The sequence below is a fragment of the Neoarius graeffei genome, chromosome 23 (assembly GCF_027579695.1).
Source record: "Neoarius graeffei isolate fNeoGra1 chromosome 23, fNeoGra1.pri, whole genome shotgun sequence".
Lineage (NCBI taxonomy): Eukaryota > Metazoa > Chordata > Actinopteri > Siluriformes > Ariidae > Neoarius > Neoarius graeffei.
Genome location: NC_083591.1, coordinates 40,931,380 through 40,948,831, shown reverse-complemented (window position 1 = coordinate 40,948,831; position 17,452 = coordinate 40,931,380). Strand labels below are relative to the sequence as shown.

The window sequence follows — 17,452 nt, the reverse complement described above, 5'->3', positions numbered from 1 at the left end:
GCACAGTGACCTCTAGTGAAAGTGCACACATGCTGCACCAACAAAGAGGACTTGCATTTACAACAGTGTCTTGAGTTTAATGCAAAAGCACATTATAGTTTGGGATCCATAACATATAATCATTATATTAAAATAGCACAAGGTATTATGGTATGCTGACATACAAGCGAGTATTATACTGTGCAGTTTAGGACATGGGTTTTGAAATCAGCTTGTTTATGTGTCAAGGACATGTACTTCTCTTATGCAAAATTACAGCTGATCTGTTTCAGCTGTCCCTATAATATATGTAAAATATGTAAATATTTTGTAAATAAATTTGATGCTATTAAATAAATCCATGTACAGTCATGCTTGTCATTGCCTATTCAAATTAAAACACCGCCTCATAAAAGGAGAAAATCATGGTTTATTTTAATATTTATGAACTCACGGTCATTGTTATAGCACTTAAAAAAATTTACAGCAAAACAATAAAACTCAGTATATTTGCAATACATTTGTTATTTAAAAATATAATCGTAAGTATCTTATCCCAAATTTAGCACATGCATTTTACTCTACGGACAATCCTATGGCACAAACTCCATGTCTTTTTTGGAATTATTTTACGAACAGTTGTAAAAAGATTGACTGTATGTTATTTTTGGACAATTCAATCGATAAAGCTAAAAGTTACATCAGTTTATTAAACAGATTTTAAACATTTGTGTAAAACTTTTCAAAACCAGTGCAAGCTAAGAAGTACATAAATAAGAAACAAACAAATGGGTTCACCTCATATCATATAATTTTACATAATTTCAAACTAAATCAATGTCATAAAATCTCAAATTTCAAGAAGTTTGTCATACACACAGCAGTAAAACGATGCAATTAAATTCTTACCTTGCCATTCTCCCTTTACACAAAACACAATAATAAACTACAATAGAAAAAAAACCTGAGCTAAAAAATAAAGCACTTTGTGCTTCATGCTACAGATAGAAAATGTGATCAAACAATAATAAAGCAAAATAAAAAAAAAGATCAAATGTGCTTTTATTTTGTTAAAATTTAAGTTTCATTTTAGGCCATAATTAAATCTATTTTAAACGCATCAGTTGATAAATCTGATGCAATTTAAAGAAATTCAAAACCTGTGCAAAAAAAAAAAAAAAACTACACAATTGTGAATAACTCACGAATAAATATTGCTTTTAAAATAAACTGATAATCCCCCCAAAAAAGTAAAAGTAACAATAAAGTAATACTCAAGTAAGGTAAAAGTTCTATCAGTTGATCAATTTGGTACAGTTTTTAAAAAAAAAATTCAAAACCAGTGCAAAAACAAGAAAGCATACAATTGTGAATAATTAAATAAGTAAACAAACTAATAAATAAAATATGGTCACCAAATAACTTTTTATTGCTCTTAAAGCAAACCGATGTAATTAAAAGTGTAGTGAAGTTTGTTAAACAATTTTTAAAAAATCATAGTATGTTCCTACTTTTCTTTGGCTTTTTTATTATGCATGTGGATTTTTAATTCCTCTCAATAATAATGTGAACTTTGTGTTTCATCAGGATCAGACTGTGTGTGTGTAAAATATGGCACGCCATCCAATTTCAGAACATATGTACTTTCATAGAGCTTCTATACACAGACGTTTCAGGTGTTTTTGAAATAAAGGTGATCAACTATAGTGTGATTACAGAGTCAACATTCTAATGTTTGATTAAATGGGTTGAGTTTTGCAAGAAAAAAAAATGCAACATACTTAGGCCAAAAAAAATATTACCTTTGTTTTGGGTTTCCTGACCGACCCATTGAAATGGAGCCGACTGTGCATGTCTAAATGCCAAAATATGAAAAAAAAAATTCTGTTTCGGGTTTCCCGACCGACCCTGAAATTAGCTGGCAAATCTAACTATTTTATCAGATTTTCTAAAACATATACACGTTGACAAATAAAAACGACATGCTTATCAAACATTTCACCAAAGTTAGACTGGAATATCGCCGGCGCCATATTGAGGCTGTTCCAGCGCACCAACCAATCAGCGTCCGCGTTACATACGGGACGGGAAATTGCTGTTGCTAGCGCGAGAAGATGGATGCCATGATGGATGCCGAGAATGTTGTTGTCAATATTTTACAAGATTCTTGCAAACACAGAGGAGGATTGAACATATTTCATGTTTTGGATACCCGTAAAACATTTGAAGATACTGAATCTGACTTTGCATGTTTGTCAACAACAAATCTGGAGATATCGATGTCAGAATCAGCTAAAGGGCCATGGACAACTTTGGATAACACTGACCAAATGTACAGACAGCCACTCAAGAATGTGTTCGGTGTTTTCAAGAATCTAAAAGTTTTCAAGTTGAAATGTATACAAAATGATTCTGAAGCAGCTGCTGAACCCCCAAACAAGATAGCACGAACCAATGCATTTGATATCATGATGAAAGCTACATCCCATCGTGCCAATTATTCTCTGCCCAGCAAAAAAGTTGCCAGGTAAGGTGGTCTATTGACTGCCAACATATATTATTTTTGGACAGAAAAAATCTGCAATTTATCAGAGTTAATTCAGGACTGTGACAGCATCAAAACTCAGTTAAATCTTTTCATGACATGGTTCATTGCTTGTTTAGATATCCTGAACCTCCAAGGCTTTAAAAAAAGTTTTTTAGCACTAGTACCTGTGATATTAAAGTAGAATGTCATGGAATATAAAAGTTTGTGTATTTAAAACAATTTTTACTAATATTTACAAATATGGGTAAAAAAAATTTCTAAAACCCGACGTTATTTTATCATCTCTCAAAAAAAAAAAAATCCCTACCTACCGAGCCAAACTCAAAACAGCATGAAACCCTAAACAAAGTATTAATTTTTTTTGGCCTTATTACTCTTTTTTTCCTAAAAGTTGTTTCTTTTCTATAATAAAATCAGACCCTCCATGATGCTGCGATTTGCAAATTCAACCAATCCCCGCGAATTCAGGGCGGTGTTGCAATTATATCCAATCACCGCAACTTTCCCGCAAATTTGACCAATCGTTGGCGTCGTCGACAAACTACCTTCCGCCTTACTTCCGTGTTTCCGTTCAAGAGAAGCAGCATGTGGGAGTCAGTGTTTACCGTATGTAGGCTTAAATTCTGTTACTTTAAGTGTTATGTTTTCAGTGAAGGACTGTGCGCACTTTATTATTATTTTTTTTAACTTAATACAAGAAATTAATGGATGCCAACATTTTTGCCAAAATGGTATTTTATTTCACATTGTTTAGGCAGCTTCAGCATCATACTGTGAGATTCTGTTCGAATTGTTTTTTTCTTCTATGAAGCCTGAGCCATTTATTTTATTAGTTTATAATTATTGTTTAATTTAGTCTTCAGGAGAGACTGCCTGCACACAGACTAGTATTAATAGTTTTTTTTTTTCCTTACATGAAAGCTGAGGCATTTATATTATATTTTAAGGTAACTTCATGTTGTGCTGTGAGGTTCTCTGCACTTTAACTTTTGAACCAACAGGTGCATTTGGATAAGTAAAGCCTATTTTTCTGCATTTTTGTAGTCCTGGTAATCTTTTAGATTGGTAAAGATGTTTATAGGACCATTTCTCAGGTGTCTTTTTTTTTTAATCAATAGTTTTTCAGTAATGTTTAACATAGCACTCAATTTTAATCACAAAAAGAGAAAATCGCAACTTTCACTTCCTCCCGCAATGTAATCGTAACAAAAACCTAAAAAACACCGTATCATCAGACATTTCAGCCCGCAAGAATCACAAAAAAGGCCTGCGAAATCCTGGGGGGACTGAATAAAAGGATGAGATTTGTCCTTGTATCGCCTTTCATGTTGTTTTGTTTCAATAGCTTGTGCTTCCAGGTGCAAATAAAGAAATCACCTCATCACAAGTGTGTGTGATTCACCAGTGTGGTGAGAAAACACTGCACATCTAAAACCTCTTCTTCTGTTCACATACGCTTTTTTTCCTCCTTGTGTTTTGGTTTAGCTTTGAAGCCAGATCAACTTTGTGTGGCTGCAGTTTTTGAGCTCTCATACCACCTTCAGTAAGACCTATCGGCCTACAACCTACCAACATTTTCACAAGTTTAGCATCCAGAGTGAAACCCAACGCCATTTTGAATAACCCTGATAAAATAAATCCGACTGACAGGGCGTTGTATGTTCCAGGCTAACATGCTAATCCTGAGCTATCAAACCTCAGCGAGAAGAAATCTTATTCCTCAGTATAATACAAACCGTACTCTATTTGAAAATTAGCTTCCTCACACGATACGTTTCCATTAACAACCGATAACTGGTCTTTTCAAAACCAAAGGATTTGCGACTATTTGAGCTCGTTTTAATGCTAATGCTAATTAATGGGCTGATTAGCATCACGGCTCTGACACAAAAATTCCAAGCTTATTTAAAATACCTATCGACTTTATCTGACTGGAGCCTATTTGTGCAGGTGTTGCAAGCCTTTTACGGTTTGTTTGTTGGTGTAATTGTTGTTCCTGTATTAAATTATCGGCGTTTGTCTAAATTAATGGATCCATTTAGAGGACGTTAGCCACCTGTGGTGAACAAACTTCCTCATGCTAGCTATTAGCCTCTCAAAGGATTTAGAAAAAAAAAAGACAGACATCCTAATATATACGTTTACTCCTATAAAACAATTCTCTTTACAATATACATTTTATTTTAATATATATATATTAAGAGTCCTGTAAATGCTCGCTCGCTCTGATAAAGCCTTGGATAATTGCGTTGTGTGAAAGCTGAATGAACGACCCAGTCAGGTTCACACCTTGTTAACACCACCACTTAGCATTTAAGCTACATTTCACCGATTATTGACTTACATTTGCGATCAAATAGGACCTCTTTATCACTGTTTACCGATGAACCTAAACAGCGCAACCGATTTCGTATATAAAAGCCCTGGTGATGTGGAGCTGTTCACAAGTCTCCAGCTCGCCTCAGAGAGTTTCTAATCGACATGTTTTCTGCCGCCGTGTTTATCTTGGTTGTGTCTGGAGTTGACCTGGGTCACTCCAGGCCTTTTCTGGGCGATTCAGGGAACCGCTTTCCAGTCCAGAACAAGTCCGAGGAAGTCCGGTCGGCTGCTATTAAGCGCCTTTTGGAGGTTTTTGGTATGGAAGATCCTCCTGCTTCTCTGCGTCGAGGCCACAAACAGCCTCCTCAGTACATGCTCGACTTGTACAACACGGTAGCGGATGTGGATGGAGTTACTAAAGACCCGACTTTACTGGAAGGAAATACAGTCCGCAGTTTCTTTGACAAATGTAAGTTATAATCTGTTCCAAGCATGATGGTGTGGGGTTTTTTTCTCTTCTATTTCCTTTCTCAGTAAATGAAACGAAACTAAAAGGTTGCTTCTTTTATACAGAACCAAAAAGTGCACGTGACGCATACTGTGAATACACTACTGTTCAAAAGTTTGGGGTCACCCAGACAATTTTGTGTTTTCCATGAAAAGTCACACTTTTATTTACCACCATAAGTTGTAAAATGAATAGAAAATATAGTCGAGACAGTTTTTCTGGCCATTTTGAGCATTTAATCGACCCCACAAATGTGATGCTCCAGAAACTCAATCTGCTCAAAGGAAGGTCAGTTTTATAGCTTCTCTAAAGAGCTCAACTGTTTTCAGCTGTGCTAACATGATTGTACAAGGGTTTTCTAATCATCCATTAGCCTTCTGAGGCAATGAGCAAACACATTGTACCATTAGAACACTGGAGTGAGAGTTGCTGGAAATGGGCCTCTATACACCTATGGAGATATTGCACCAAAAACCAGACATTTGCAGCTAGAATAGTCATTTACCACATTAGCAATGTATAGAGTGGATTTCTGATTAGTTTAAAGTGATCTTCATTGAAAAGAACAGTGCTTTTCTTTCAAAAATAAGGACATTTCAAAGTGACCCCAAACTTTTGAACGGTAGTGTACAATGGAACTGAATACATGAAATTAAACCAAGGATATATATGTATACACCACCGTTCAAAAGTTTGGGGTCACCCAGACAATTTTGTGTTTTCCATGAAAAGTCACACTTTTATTTACCACCATAAGTTGTAAAATGAATAGAAAATATAGTCAAGACATTTTTCTGGCCATTTTGAGCATTTAATCGACCCCACAAATGTGATGCTCCAGAAACTCAATCTGCTCAAAGGAAGGTCAGTTTTATAGCTTCTCTAAAGAGCTAAACTGTTTTCAGCTGTGCTAACATGATTGTACAAGGGTTTTCTAATCATCCATTAGCCTTCTGAGGCAATGAGCAAACACATTGTACCATTAGAACACTGGAGTGAGAGTTGCTGGAAATGGGCCTCTATACACCTATGGAGATATTGCACCAAAAACCAGACATTTGCAGCTAGAATAGTCATTTACCGCATTAGCAATGTATAGAGTGGATTTCTGATTAGTTTAAAGTGATCTTCATTGAAAAGAACAGTGCTTTTCTTTCAAAAACAAGGACATTTCAAAGTGACCCCAAACTTTTGAACGGTAGTGTACAGTATATGCGACTAATTATGCTATAAAACTCCTCCATGTTCTAAATTGGACGCAGTTTGTCTATAAATAAAAATATTTTTTTTCTTTTGGTTTTGTTGAACAGTACACAGTCAGCAGGTCGAGTTCATGTTCAATTTGTCGTCTGTGGCCAGAAATGAGAAGGTTCTTACAGCAGAGCTGCATCTCTTCAAACTCAGGCCTCAAGCATCACTCACTTTCAACAGACATCACTTCTGTCAGGTAAGATATATATTTTATATATTTGTGTGTGTGTCCATCTCAGAAACTGGTCTCTCATTTGGAACATTTATGGTCAAAAAATAAATTTCCTAATTTTACTTTTTTTTTTCCCATTTACCCAAGACTCAATGTTTCTTTTGTCATGTTTAATAAGCATAAAGATAGTATCTTGCTTTATCTGGCCTCCACTGTGGAAATATTTTTTTGATTAACAGTTTTATTCAGTGCAGAAAATAAAAATGTCAATGCACGTACATAACACAGGGAATGAAGTAAAAATGATAAAATAACAAATAATAAAATTAAAAACATATGTATATATGTATAAATATACAGTTTAAAATGCTTGTTTAAAATAGTATGATTTAAGATGTTTCTTAAGAGTCCAGATCATAGAATTTAATGTCAATGGGGAGGGAGTTCCATACTTGTGGAGCTGCGTGAGTAAAGGCTCGGGTCCCAATCTGAGTCCTACACCCAGGGACCTTGAGGTTGCCCTGGCATTACAATTCAAATGCTTTTGCAAAATTGATTTACATATAAAATACCTACGGGCAGCACGGTGGTGTAGTGGTTAGCGCTGTCGCCTCACAGCAAGAAGGTCCGGGTTCGAGCCCTGTGGCCGACGAGGGCCTTTCTGTGCGGAGTTTGCATGTTCTCCCCGTGTCCGCATGGGTTTCCTCCAGGTGCTCCGGTTTCCCCCACAGTCCAAAGACATGCAGATTAGGTTAACTGGTGACTCTAAATTGACCGTAGGTGTGAATGGTTGTGTCTATGTGTCAGCCCTGTGATGACCTGGCGACTTGTCCAGAGTGTACCCCGCCTTTCGCCCGTAGTCAGCTGGGATAGGCTTCAGCTTGCCTGCGACCCTGTAGAACAGGATAAAGCGGCTAGAGATAATGAGATGAGAACTACATCATGAAGAATTAAAGCCCATCCTTTACAGATGAGTGAAAATATTGAATAAACTTCCTCTTTTTGATTGCTTGGGTTAAAATGCCAAGTTATGATGACTGAATTGATTGATTATTCACTTAAATATGAATAATATGATACATTTTGGGTATTTGATATGGCGAAATAGGACACAATGGAAAAATCAAGGACACACCGGAAAGATGAGAATAACAGCGGTGGTAAAAGAACAGCGACTGTACCTGCTGAAGGTCGCGCGGGTCTCTGCTGCGGTGCGCGAGCAACGGGACATCACTGCCGCACCGGATGGGGAGGGGGCAGGGCAAAATGACTGGCTATAGATTCTATCAAAAGTTTGATCTAAATTGACCATGGTTGCAGAATATTGCCCAAAAATATGCAGACACTACGAAATATGAAAGTAAGATGAAAAAGAAACATTCTATTGCCTTATACTGCAAGACTAAAACAAAATAAAACTGTCAAAACTCACCTTTTCAGTGATAACGTCTGAACAGATCACTCGCGTAACAGAGAGACTGCAAATGGAAGCATGAGCAACTTCTAACTGTTGGAGTGGAAAATTCCATTCGACACATGCAAATTGTTAATGTGTGTCCTTCCCCACACACAAATAGCACGCTACGGTAAAAAATAGACCACAGCTCATTTTATAGCTCAGAAATTCATACAAGACCAGCTACCATCGTAACATATTCTGTAAGAAACATATTCTATACCTAACTTTCAGCTTTCATTTTAAAAAACAATCACAGATTTATAACTAAATGTTTATATGGCATAGTGATTTTAAGTTACCACTTTTGGTGAGGTAGTGACCTTGACCCTGAGGCTTTCCATTTAGATCAAAACACACGATCGTATTGGTTTTGGGTCTGCGGAAAATGGAGTTACAACGGTGATCAAATATTTTGCATGATGTTTTATTACGGTTATGATTATTCTGTGAGCGCACCAATCCTTAGGTGTATAAAGTTGCAACTTAAAATACAATTAGTGATAACTGCAGACTTTTCAGTGGACTACAACCTTTTTAAGGGAATGTGATGTAGTCAACCGTTTATCATGTCCCAGATCAAGCCGCCATTTGTCCACAAACTTGCAGAATTTTTGCCAAATTCTGAATCGAGTATTCACATCAAAGATTTAGTTTTATCTGTTTCTTTCATCATTTTATTTCAAATTAAAACCAACATCACCATTCAAAACCGTATAGTTTATTGACTGAGTATATTTAGTGGGGTACCCCCACAGTACCTAGTTTTTTATATATATATAAGTCTCTTTTTACTCTACTTGTATATAATTCTTTTTGTTGTTGGTTGGTGGGTTTTGTTTTTCCTGCCCTGAGAAACTGACTAAAATGAAACAAGTGTAAACATAAAAAACAAAACAAACGTCGTCTATCTATCTATCCACAGGTCAGTATCTTTCTGCTTCTTGATAACCCCAAAATAAACATCTCACAAGGAAAGAAGCTTGTATCTTCAAGACTCATTCCATTGCATTCCAACGGCTGGGAAGTTTTCACCATCACACAAGCAGTGAGTTAAAACTGGGATTGTAAAATCCTCCTGAAACACGATATTTTTTATATATATATATATATATATATATATATATATATATATATATATATATATATATAATTCCCCCCCCCCCCCCCCCCCCCCCCCCTTGTATGCTTGATAATGTTAGTGGTAAGTAATAATTTACTGCCTTTCGATCGTGAGATCGTAAGTTCTACTCACAGTCGGGTCATGCCAAAGATAATCATAAAAATGGTACCTACTGCCATCTGGCAAGGCATGCTATAATACAGGTGCAAGTGGGGAGTCAAACTTTTGTGGTTACCAGAGGACTCGCCCCCCCAATGTAATAGGCAAGAGGCCGAGGGCTATGGAAACTGAGATCGGTGCTGCTGTATGTGCCACATGGTGTGGGAAGGACTTTGATTTGATTTTGAACTAATAATTTGGCACATCTCTTTGTAGGTCCGTACATGGATAACAGATGAGCACAGTAACCTGGGTTTCCTGGTGACCGTACAGACTCTGGCAGGCATTCAGCTGGACGTGAGGATGGTACGTTTTGCCTCGAAACAGAACCACCATCATAGCAAACAGCCCATGCTGATCCTCTTCACTGACGATGGCAGACGTGTCACTTCTCCAGAAGGTGCTTTGAAAGGTAAAGAACAAAATAATGGTAGCGTCAGTAGTGTTCTCTTCAGCAGGGGAAAATATCAAGTTCCTGTAATCCGAACTCTCTTTCTCTTCTCCAGGTTCTGATTCGCAAGCTGGCCCCAAGTTCCCTCTGCCCAACCTGACTCTGCCAGGCCCTGGGCACCGTCGTGCTCGCTCTCTTGACTATGATGAAGACCCAGAAAGGAAGCCATGCCAAAGACTGCCACTGTACGTCGACTTTGAAGAGATTGGCTGGTCTGGGTGGATCGTGTCTCCCCGTGGCTACAACGCATACCACTGCAAAGGGTCCTGTCCCTTTCCTCTGGGCCAAAACATGCGACCTACAAACCATGCCACTGTGCAGTCCATCATCAATGCACTCAAGCTTACCAAAGGCATAGACACACCGTGTTGTGTGCCCGACAAGCTCTTCTCCATCAACCTCCTGTACTTTGATGATGATGAGAATGTAGTGCTGAAGCAGTACGATGACATGGTGGCAGGAAGCTGTGGTTGCAATTGAGATCATAAATCTGTATATATCATGTATTTAAAGAACCCCAGTTCATATGTAGGAAGTAACTGAAAAACCCCTAAGATTTTCAGGTTGATTTCATGCGATCTTGCTACTTCACTGCAAAATCAAAAGCACTGATGAATGGTGTGTTTGTGTTATCTTGTAAAATATGGACTGGAACCTCGCTGAAATGAGACTGCTTCTTATAGCGTTTTGTAGAATATGTAAAATAGATATAAATACTAATATATGGAAGAGGTTGAGTGGGTCACTGTAAATGTGTATATATGGTATTTCATGTTGTGAACTATTTTATAAAAGTTTAAATAAATTGTAAAACAAATGGCTTGGCAAGTTATTTATTCACAAATACAATAAATTGTTTGGGGGGAAGAAACAAAGGGATGGATTGAAGTGGTCTTAATATAGTAATATCTGCTGAAATGTATCAGTCAGTGTTTTGGGTTTTTTTTTTTTTTAGTAGTCCATCAACCCACTGAACTGAAGAGCCTGAACTTGCACTTCAGGTTTTTTTATGCATACATCTGCAATTGATTGATTTCACAAAACTATGGAGGTGCTAGATTAAGAGTAAGAATTATAACTGTCAATTATATATTAATATCGTAGGGGCGGCACAGTGGTGTAGTGGTTAGCGCTGTCGCCTCACAGCAAGAAGGTCCGGGTTCGAGCCCTGTGGCCGGCGAGGGCCTTTTTGTGCGGAGTTTGCATGTTCTCCCCGTGTCCGCATGGGTTTCCTCCGGGTGCTCCGGTTTCCCCCACAGTCCAAAGACATGCAGGTTAGGTTAACTGGTGACTCTAAATTGACCGTAGGTGTGAATGTGAGTGTGAATGGTTGTCTGTGTCTATGTGTCAGCCCTGTGATGACCTGGCGACTTGTCCAGGGTGTACCCCGCCTTTCGCCCGTAGTCAGCTGGGATAGGCTCCAGCTTGCCTGTGACCCTGTAGAACAGGATAAAGCGGCTAGAGATGAGATATATTAATGTAGTCTATTAAAAAGTAATATAACACATTAGATAATTGTATGGTTAGTTGTGATTTCAACAGCAGCTATTGTCTTGAGTATTTGTTGGTTTTATTTATATATAGTAAATATTTTGATAAGCAAATAATGTAAGACCAAATAGCTACAGCTCCATGATTACTGGCACCCCTTGGGTTTAAAAAAAATCCACTTTTTGGTGAAATAGCTTCATCTCACACTGGAAAAAGAGAAAAATTTAACCTTTAATTGAAATAAATTTATTCAGAGCAAAATAATCCCTCAAGAAATTTTCACCAAAAACGCATGCCACTATTACGGTCACCCCAACCTCCATTTACCAGTAAAACAGCACAGTCTTCTATAACATTTTAGAAGGTCGGAGATGCAGAGCAGGGCATCTGAGATCATCTCTCTTTACACAATCTCTCCACATCATCCAGGGTCCTCGGCCCTCTTTTGTGCTCTCTCCTCTTCAGCTCACCCAACAGGTTTTCAATAGGGTTCAGGTCAGGGTACTGAGATGGCCATGGCAGAAGCTTGTTTCTGTACTCCGCTCATTATTTTTGTGTTGATTTAGACATGTACTTCAGATCATTGTCCTGCTGGAAGATCCAGTGACGACCCAGTTTTAGTTTCCTGGCCGAGGCAGCCAGATTTAGATTTAAAATGTCCTGGTATTTCATGGAGCCCATGATGCCATGAACCCTAAGGTTTCCAGGGCCTTTGAAGGAAAGACAGCCCCAAAACATCACTGAACCGCCACTATATTTTACAGTTGGGATCGGGTTCTTTTCATTATAGCCGTCTTTTTACACTAAACCCACCTTGAGTGTTTATTGCCAAAAAGCTCCATTTTTGTGACATCACACCATAGAACATGGTTCCAGTCAAAGTTGTAGTAATGTTTCGCAAACTTCAGGTGTTAACATTTGTGGTTAACTGACAAGTTTTTGGGGTTTTTTATTGGCAGACCTTCCAAATAATCTGTTGGCATGGAAGTGGCATCTGATAGTGGTTTTGGAGACTTAACTCCAAGATTTTACTTTTTCTTGCAATTCGTCAACAGTGATCCTTGGGGGATTATTTTATTTTAGCCTCTCGTACCCTTCTCACTGTACGTGAGGCAAAATAAACTCGGGTTCTCTTCCAGGCAAGTTTGTAACAGTTCCAGTTGGTGTTCCCTTTTTTTTTTTTTAATTATTGCCCTAACAGTAGAAATGGGCATTTTCAGGCAAGTAGGCTTTTTTTTTTTAAATAACCATTCTTTGACTTGTGAAGGTCAACACACTCATTTAGTTTATATATTCTCTTACTTTCCCATGTTGATGGATGACTAAGGGAATTTGGCCTCTGTGTCACCTCATATTTGTTCCCTAGTTAATCAGAAAGTAATGGATTACAGCTTGAAAGTTCCTACACACTCCAATTAACTCAAACATGTACAATTTAAATGGGAAACATGATTTGGTTACATTGTCTTCACTATAATTTTCAGCAGTGCCAATAATAGTGGCACATGTTTTTATTGTAAATAATTATTTCTTGATGAGGGATTTGTTTTTCTCTGAATAAACATATTTCAATTAAAGGTTGGATTTTCCTCATTTTTTTCCAGCGTCAGATGAAGCGACTTCACCAAAAGGTGGATTTTTTTTTTCATGATAGCCCCAGATTCCTGTTCTTGGTTGACAGGAGAGGAACCCAGTGCAGTCTTTTGCTGTTTTAGCCCATCCACCTCAAGGTTCAATGTTTTGTGTATGCTGAGATGCTTTTCTGCTTACCAGAGTTGTAAAGAGTGATTATTTGAGTTACTAGAGTTACTTCATCCATCCATCCATCCATCCATTATCTGTAGCCACTTATCCTGTCCTACAGGGTTGCAGGCAAGCTGGAGCCTATCCCAGCTGACTATGAGTGAGAGGCAGGGTACAACCTGGACAAGTCACCAGGTCATCGCAGGGCTAACACATAGACAACCATTCACGCTCACATTCACACCTACGGTCAATTTAGAGCCACCAATTAGCCTCGCCTGCCTGCCTTTGGACTGTGGGGGAAACCGGAGCAAACCCACGCGGACAGCATTGCAAACTCCACACAGAAAGGCCCTCGCCAGCTGCTGGGCTCGAACCCAGGACCTTCTTGCTGTGAGGCGACAGTGCTAACCACTACACCACCGTGCCACCCCTTCTAGAGTTACTTATATATGAGGAAATCTGTGTCCCATGCATTAGCCTTTTCTTTGCGTGACCTTAAAAACAAAACAATCCAGAAAGTTGTGATTTTACATTAATGTAATGAACCAGTAGATGGAGACATTTACAAGTTGTAAATAAATAGAACCATAATAGAACCCTTGATTATATATTATCAAGGGTCTGTGAAGCATAGCCAGGGGGTCCGTGATTTAATTACAGTGCAACCAACCATTATCAAAAGGTATTGTGTTTATTATTAAGCTCTTATTAGCCTGTTTGCCTGGTCACTTCCTCACTAACTCAAAAACAAGGATCTGAATGATCTCAGCTGAGATTAAGTGCTTAGATTTGGTTCTGTCAGTGTAAACTTCAGCAACAGAAAGCTCTATGGCTCTAATAAACAGACAAAAAAATTATTTAAATAATGTTCTAGAAATAAATCTATACCGAGAGCATGTGTGGAATTTATTTTAGAATTTTACAAGGTTCTCTGGTCTAAAACATGACCCTGCAGCTTCAGTAACATTTCTTAAGAAATCATTGATAAACTCTCATGCTCAGTTAAAAAAGATTTTTTATTTAATCATTTCATAACATAGTATTTCAAATATAATTCTGTATAAATTAAAGATACATGTAGATATAGGTAATAAATCATTCGGCTGGAAGAACTAAGCACAAACATTTAATGAGCTCATAATTGAGTGCCAACTTAATCAGTGTACAAGATTTGGGAAAAAATTGAATTGAATTGAGCAAGTTTTGTTTCATGGTGAAAACTAGGTGTCACAATGACAAGCAGTTTTGCAGATGTCAAATTGTATATAACAGTAATGTGTTCACCATGACAGCAATGTGTCTATGAACGGTACAGTAGACAAACATAAATGGGAGCTGATGAAAATAAAAACAGATAACAGCCCATGGTTTCCAAAGTACATTACAAACAGAGGACTGATGAAGCATCAGATTAATTTTATTTATGCAACAAGACTGTTGAGTGCAAGAGGTACAACCCCTGGCAAAAAATATGGAATCACTACTCTTGGAGGATGTTCATTCAGCTGTTTTACTTTGTAGCAAAAAAACAAATCACAAACATGACACAAAATTGTTTTATTTAACAGCTGAAAAACATTCTGGATTTGTAAAATCTCATCTCATCTCATTATCTCTAGCTGCTTTATCCTGTTCTACAGGGTCGCAGGCAAGCTGGAGTCTATCCCAGCTGACTACGGGCGAAAGGCGGGGTACACCCTGGACAAGTCGCCAGGTCATCACAGGGCTGACACATAGACACAGACAACCATTCACACTCACATTCACACCTACGGTCAATTTAGAGTCACCAGTTAACCTAACCTGCATGTCTTTGGACTGTGGGGGAAACCGGAGCACCCAGAGGAAACCCACGCGGACACGGGGAGAACATGCAAACTCCACACAGAAAGGCCCTCGCCGGCCACGGGGCTCGAACCCGGACCTTCTTGCTGTGAGGCGACAGCGCTAACCACTACACCACCGTGCCGCCCGATTTGTAAAATATACCTCAAAAAATTATATGAAATTGTTGTAATTAATGGCACATTTTTTTAAAGATCAAGTAGAAGAAAAAATTATGGAATCACTCAATGATGAGGAAAAAATTATGGAATCAAGCTATAACTTGCATTTCTAAAACAAATATCCGCACAAGCCTAAATGTGCAAATTAGTCTGCAGTTAAAAGAGATTGCTTGTAGACCTGAATGAGCTGTTGCACCTGGCTGATTGACAGAAAACATGGCCCCAACAAGAGAGCTGTCAGTTGAAACAATGGAAAGGATTATAAAACTCCTTAAAGAAGGTAATTCAACACGGAGTGTGGTAAAAGATGTTGGTTGTTTCCAGTCAGCTGTGTCTAAAATTTGGAGCAAGTACAAACAAAATGGGAAGGTTGTAAAAGGGAAACATACAGGTAGATCAAAGCGTCAGGACAGGAAACTCAAAGCAAGATGCCTTGAAAATAGACAATGCACAAGAAAAGAAATGAAAAACAAACAGGCAGAAACAGGAGTCAATGTTTGTGACCAAAATGTAAGAAATCGGCTGAAGGAAATGGGATTTGCATACAGAAAAGCCAAACGTTAACCATCATTAACACCTAAACAGAAGAAAACAAGGTTACAGAGGGGTTAAAGAGAAGGAGTCGTGGACTGTGGGTGATTGGATGAAAGTTATATTCAGTGATGAATCATGAATCTGCATTGGCCAAGGAGATGATGCTGGAACTTTTGTTTGGTGCTGTTCCAATGAAACATATAAAGATGACTGCCTGAAGAAAGCAAGCAAATTTCCACAGTCATTGGTGATCTGGGGTTGGATGTCAGGTAAAGGACCTGGGCAGATGGCAGTCATTACCTCTACAGTAAATGCACAGGTGTACATTGAAATTTTGGACACTTTTCTCATTCCATCAATCAAAAGTACTTTTGGTGGTGATTAAGTCATTTTTCAGGATGATAATGCATCTTGCTACAGAGCAAAGAGCATTAAAACGTTTCTTCAGGAAAGGCAGATCAACTCAATGGCATGGCCAGCAAACAGTCTGGATCTCAATCCAACTGAAAATATATGGTGGAAATTGGAAAAAAAAAAAAAAAGTCCATGACAAGGCTCCATCCTGCAAAGCTGATCTGTCAACTGCTATACGAGAAAGTTGGAACCTGACTGATAAAGAATATTGTTTTTCATTAGTGAAGTACACGCCTCAAAGAATTCAAGCTGTCATAAAAGCTAGAGGAGGTGCAGCAAAGTACTAATTGTGATTTTTTTTTAAATTTATGATTCCATAATTTTTTTCTTCTACTTGATCTTGAAAAAAATGTGCCATTAATTACAAAAAATTAATTTAAATTTTTTGAGGTATATTTTACAAAGCCAGAATGTTCAGCTGTTAAATTAAATAATTTTGTGTCATATCTGTGATTTTTTTTTTTTTTGTGCTACAAAGTAAAACAGCTGAATTAACATCCTCCAGGAGTAGTGATTCCATATCTTTTGCCAGGGGTTGTACAACCCCAGTTCCAAAAAAGTTGGGACACTGTGTAAACTGTAAATAAAAACAGAATGTGATAATCTGCAAATCATGTAAACCCTATATTTCATTGAAAATAGTAGAAAGACAACATATCAAATGTTGAAACTGAGAAATTTTATTGTTTTTTTTTTAATATATGATCACTTTTTGATGTCAGAAACATGTTTCAAAAAAGTTGAGACAGGTGTATGTTTACCACTGTGTTGCATCACCTCTACTTTTAACAACATTCAATAAACATTTGGGAACTGAGGAGACCAATTGCTGGAGTTTTGAAAGAGAAATGTTGTCCCATTCTTGCCTTATATATGATTTCAGTTGCTCCCCAATTCGGAGTCTCCTTTGTCATATTTTGTGCTTCATAGTGAACCAAATGTTTTAAATGGGATACAGGTCTGGACTGCAGGCAGGCCAGTTTAGCACCCAGACTCTTTTACTACAGAGCCATGCCGTTTTAATATGTGCAGAAAGCGGTTTGGCATTGTCTTGCTGAAAGAAGGAAGGCCTTCCCTGAAAAAGATTTTGAATGGCAGCATATTGCTCTGAAACGTGTATCTATCATTCAGCATTAATGATGCCTTCCTAGATGTACAAACTACCCATGTCATGTGCACGAATGCACTCTCATACCATCACAGATGCTGGCTTTTGAACTGTGCACTGATAAGAAGCCGGATGGTCCCTCTCCTCTTTAGCCTGGGGGACGTGGTGTCCATGATTTCTAAAAAGA

At 38.0% G+C, this 17,452-nt stretch overlaps 1 protein-coding gene across 1 annotated transcript; it reads left to right on the top strand.

The window, feature by feature from the left end:
• Positions 1 to 3,101: 3,101 nt before the first annotated feature.
• Positions 3,102 to 10,783, top strand: admp (anti-dorsalizing morphogenic protein). Its single transcript, XM_060906178.1, has 5 exons — positions 3,102 to 5,315; positions 6,665 to 6,801; positions 9,159 to 9,281; positions 9,732 to 9,927; positions 10,022 to 10,783. Exons 1-5 carry the CDS (start codon positions 5,009 to 5,011, stop codon positions 10,444 to 10,446), a joined length of 1,188 nt encoding a protein of 395 aa, XP_060762161.1. The 5' UTR covers positions 3,102 to 5,008; the 3' UTR covers positions 10,447 to 10,783.
• The last annotated feature ends 6,669 nt before the right edge of the window (positions 10,784 to 17,452 follow it).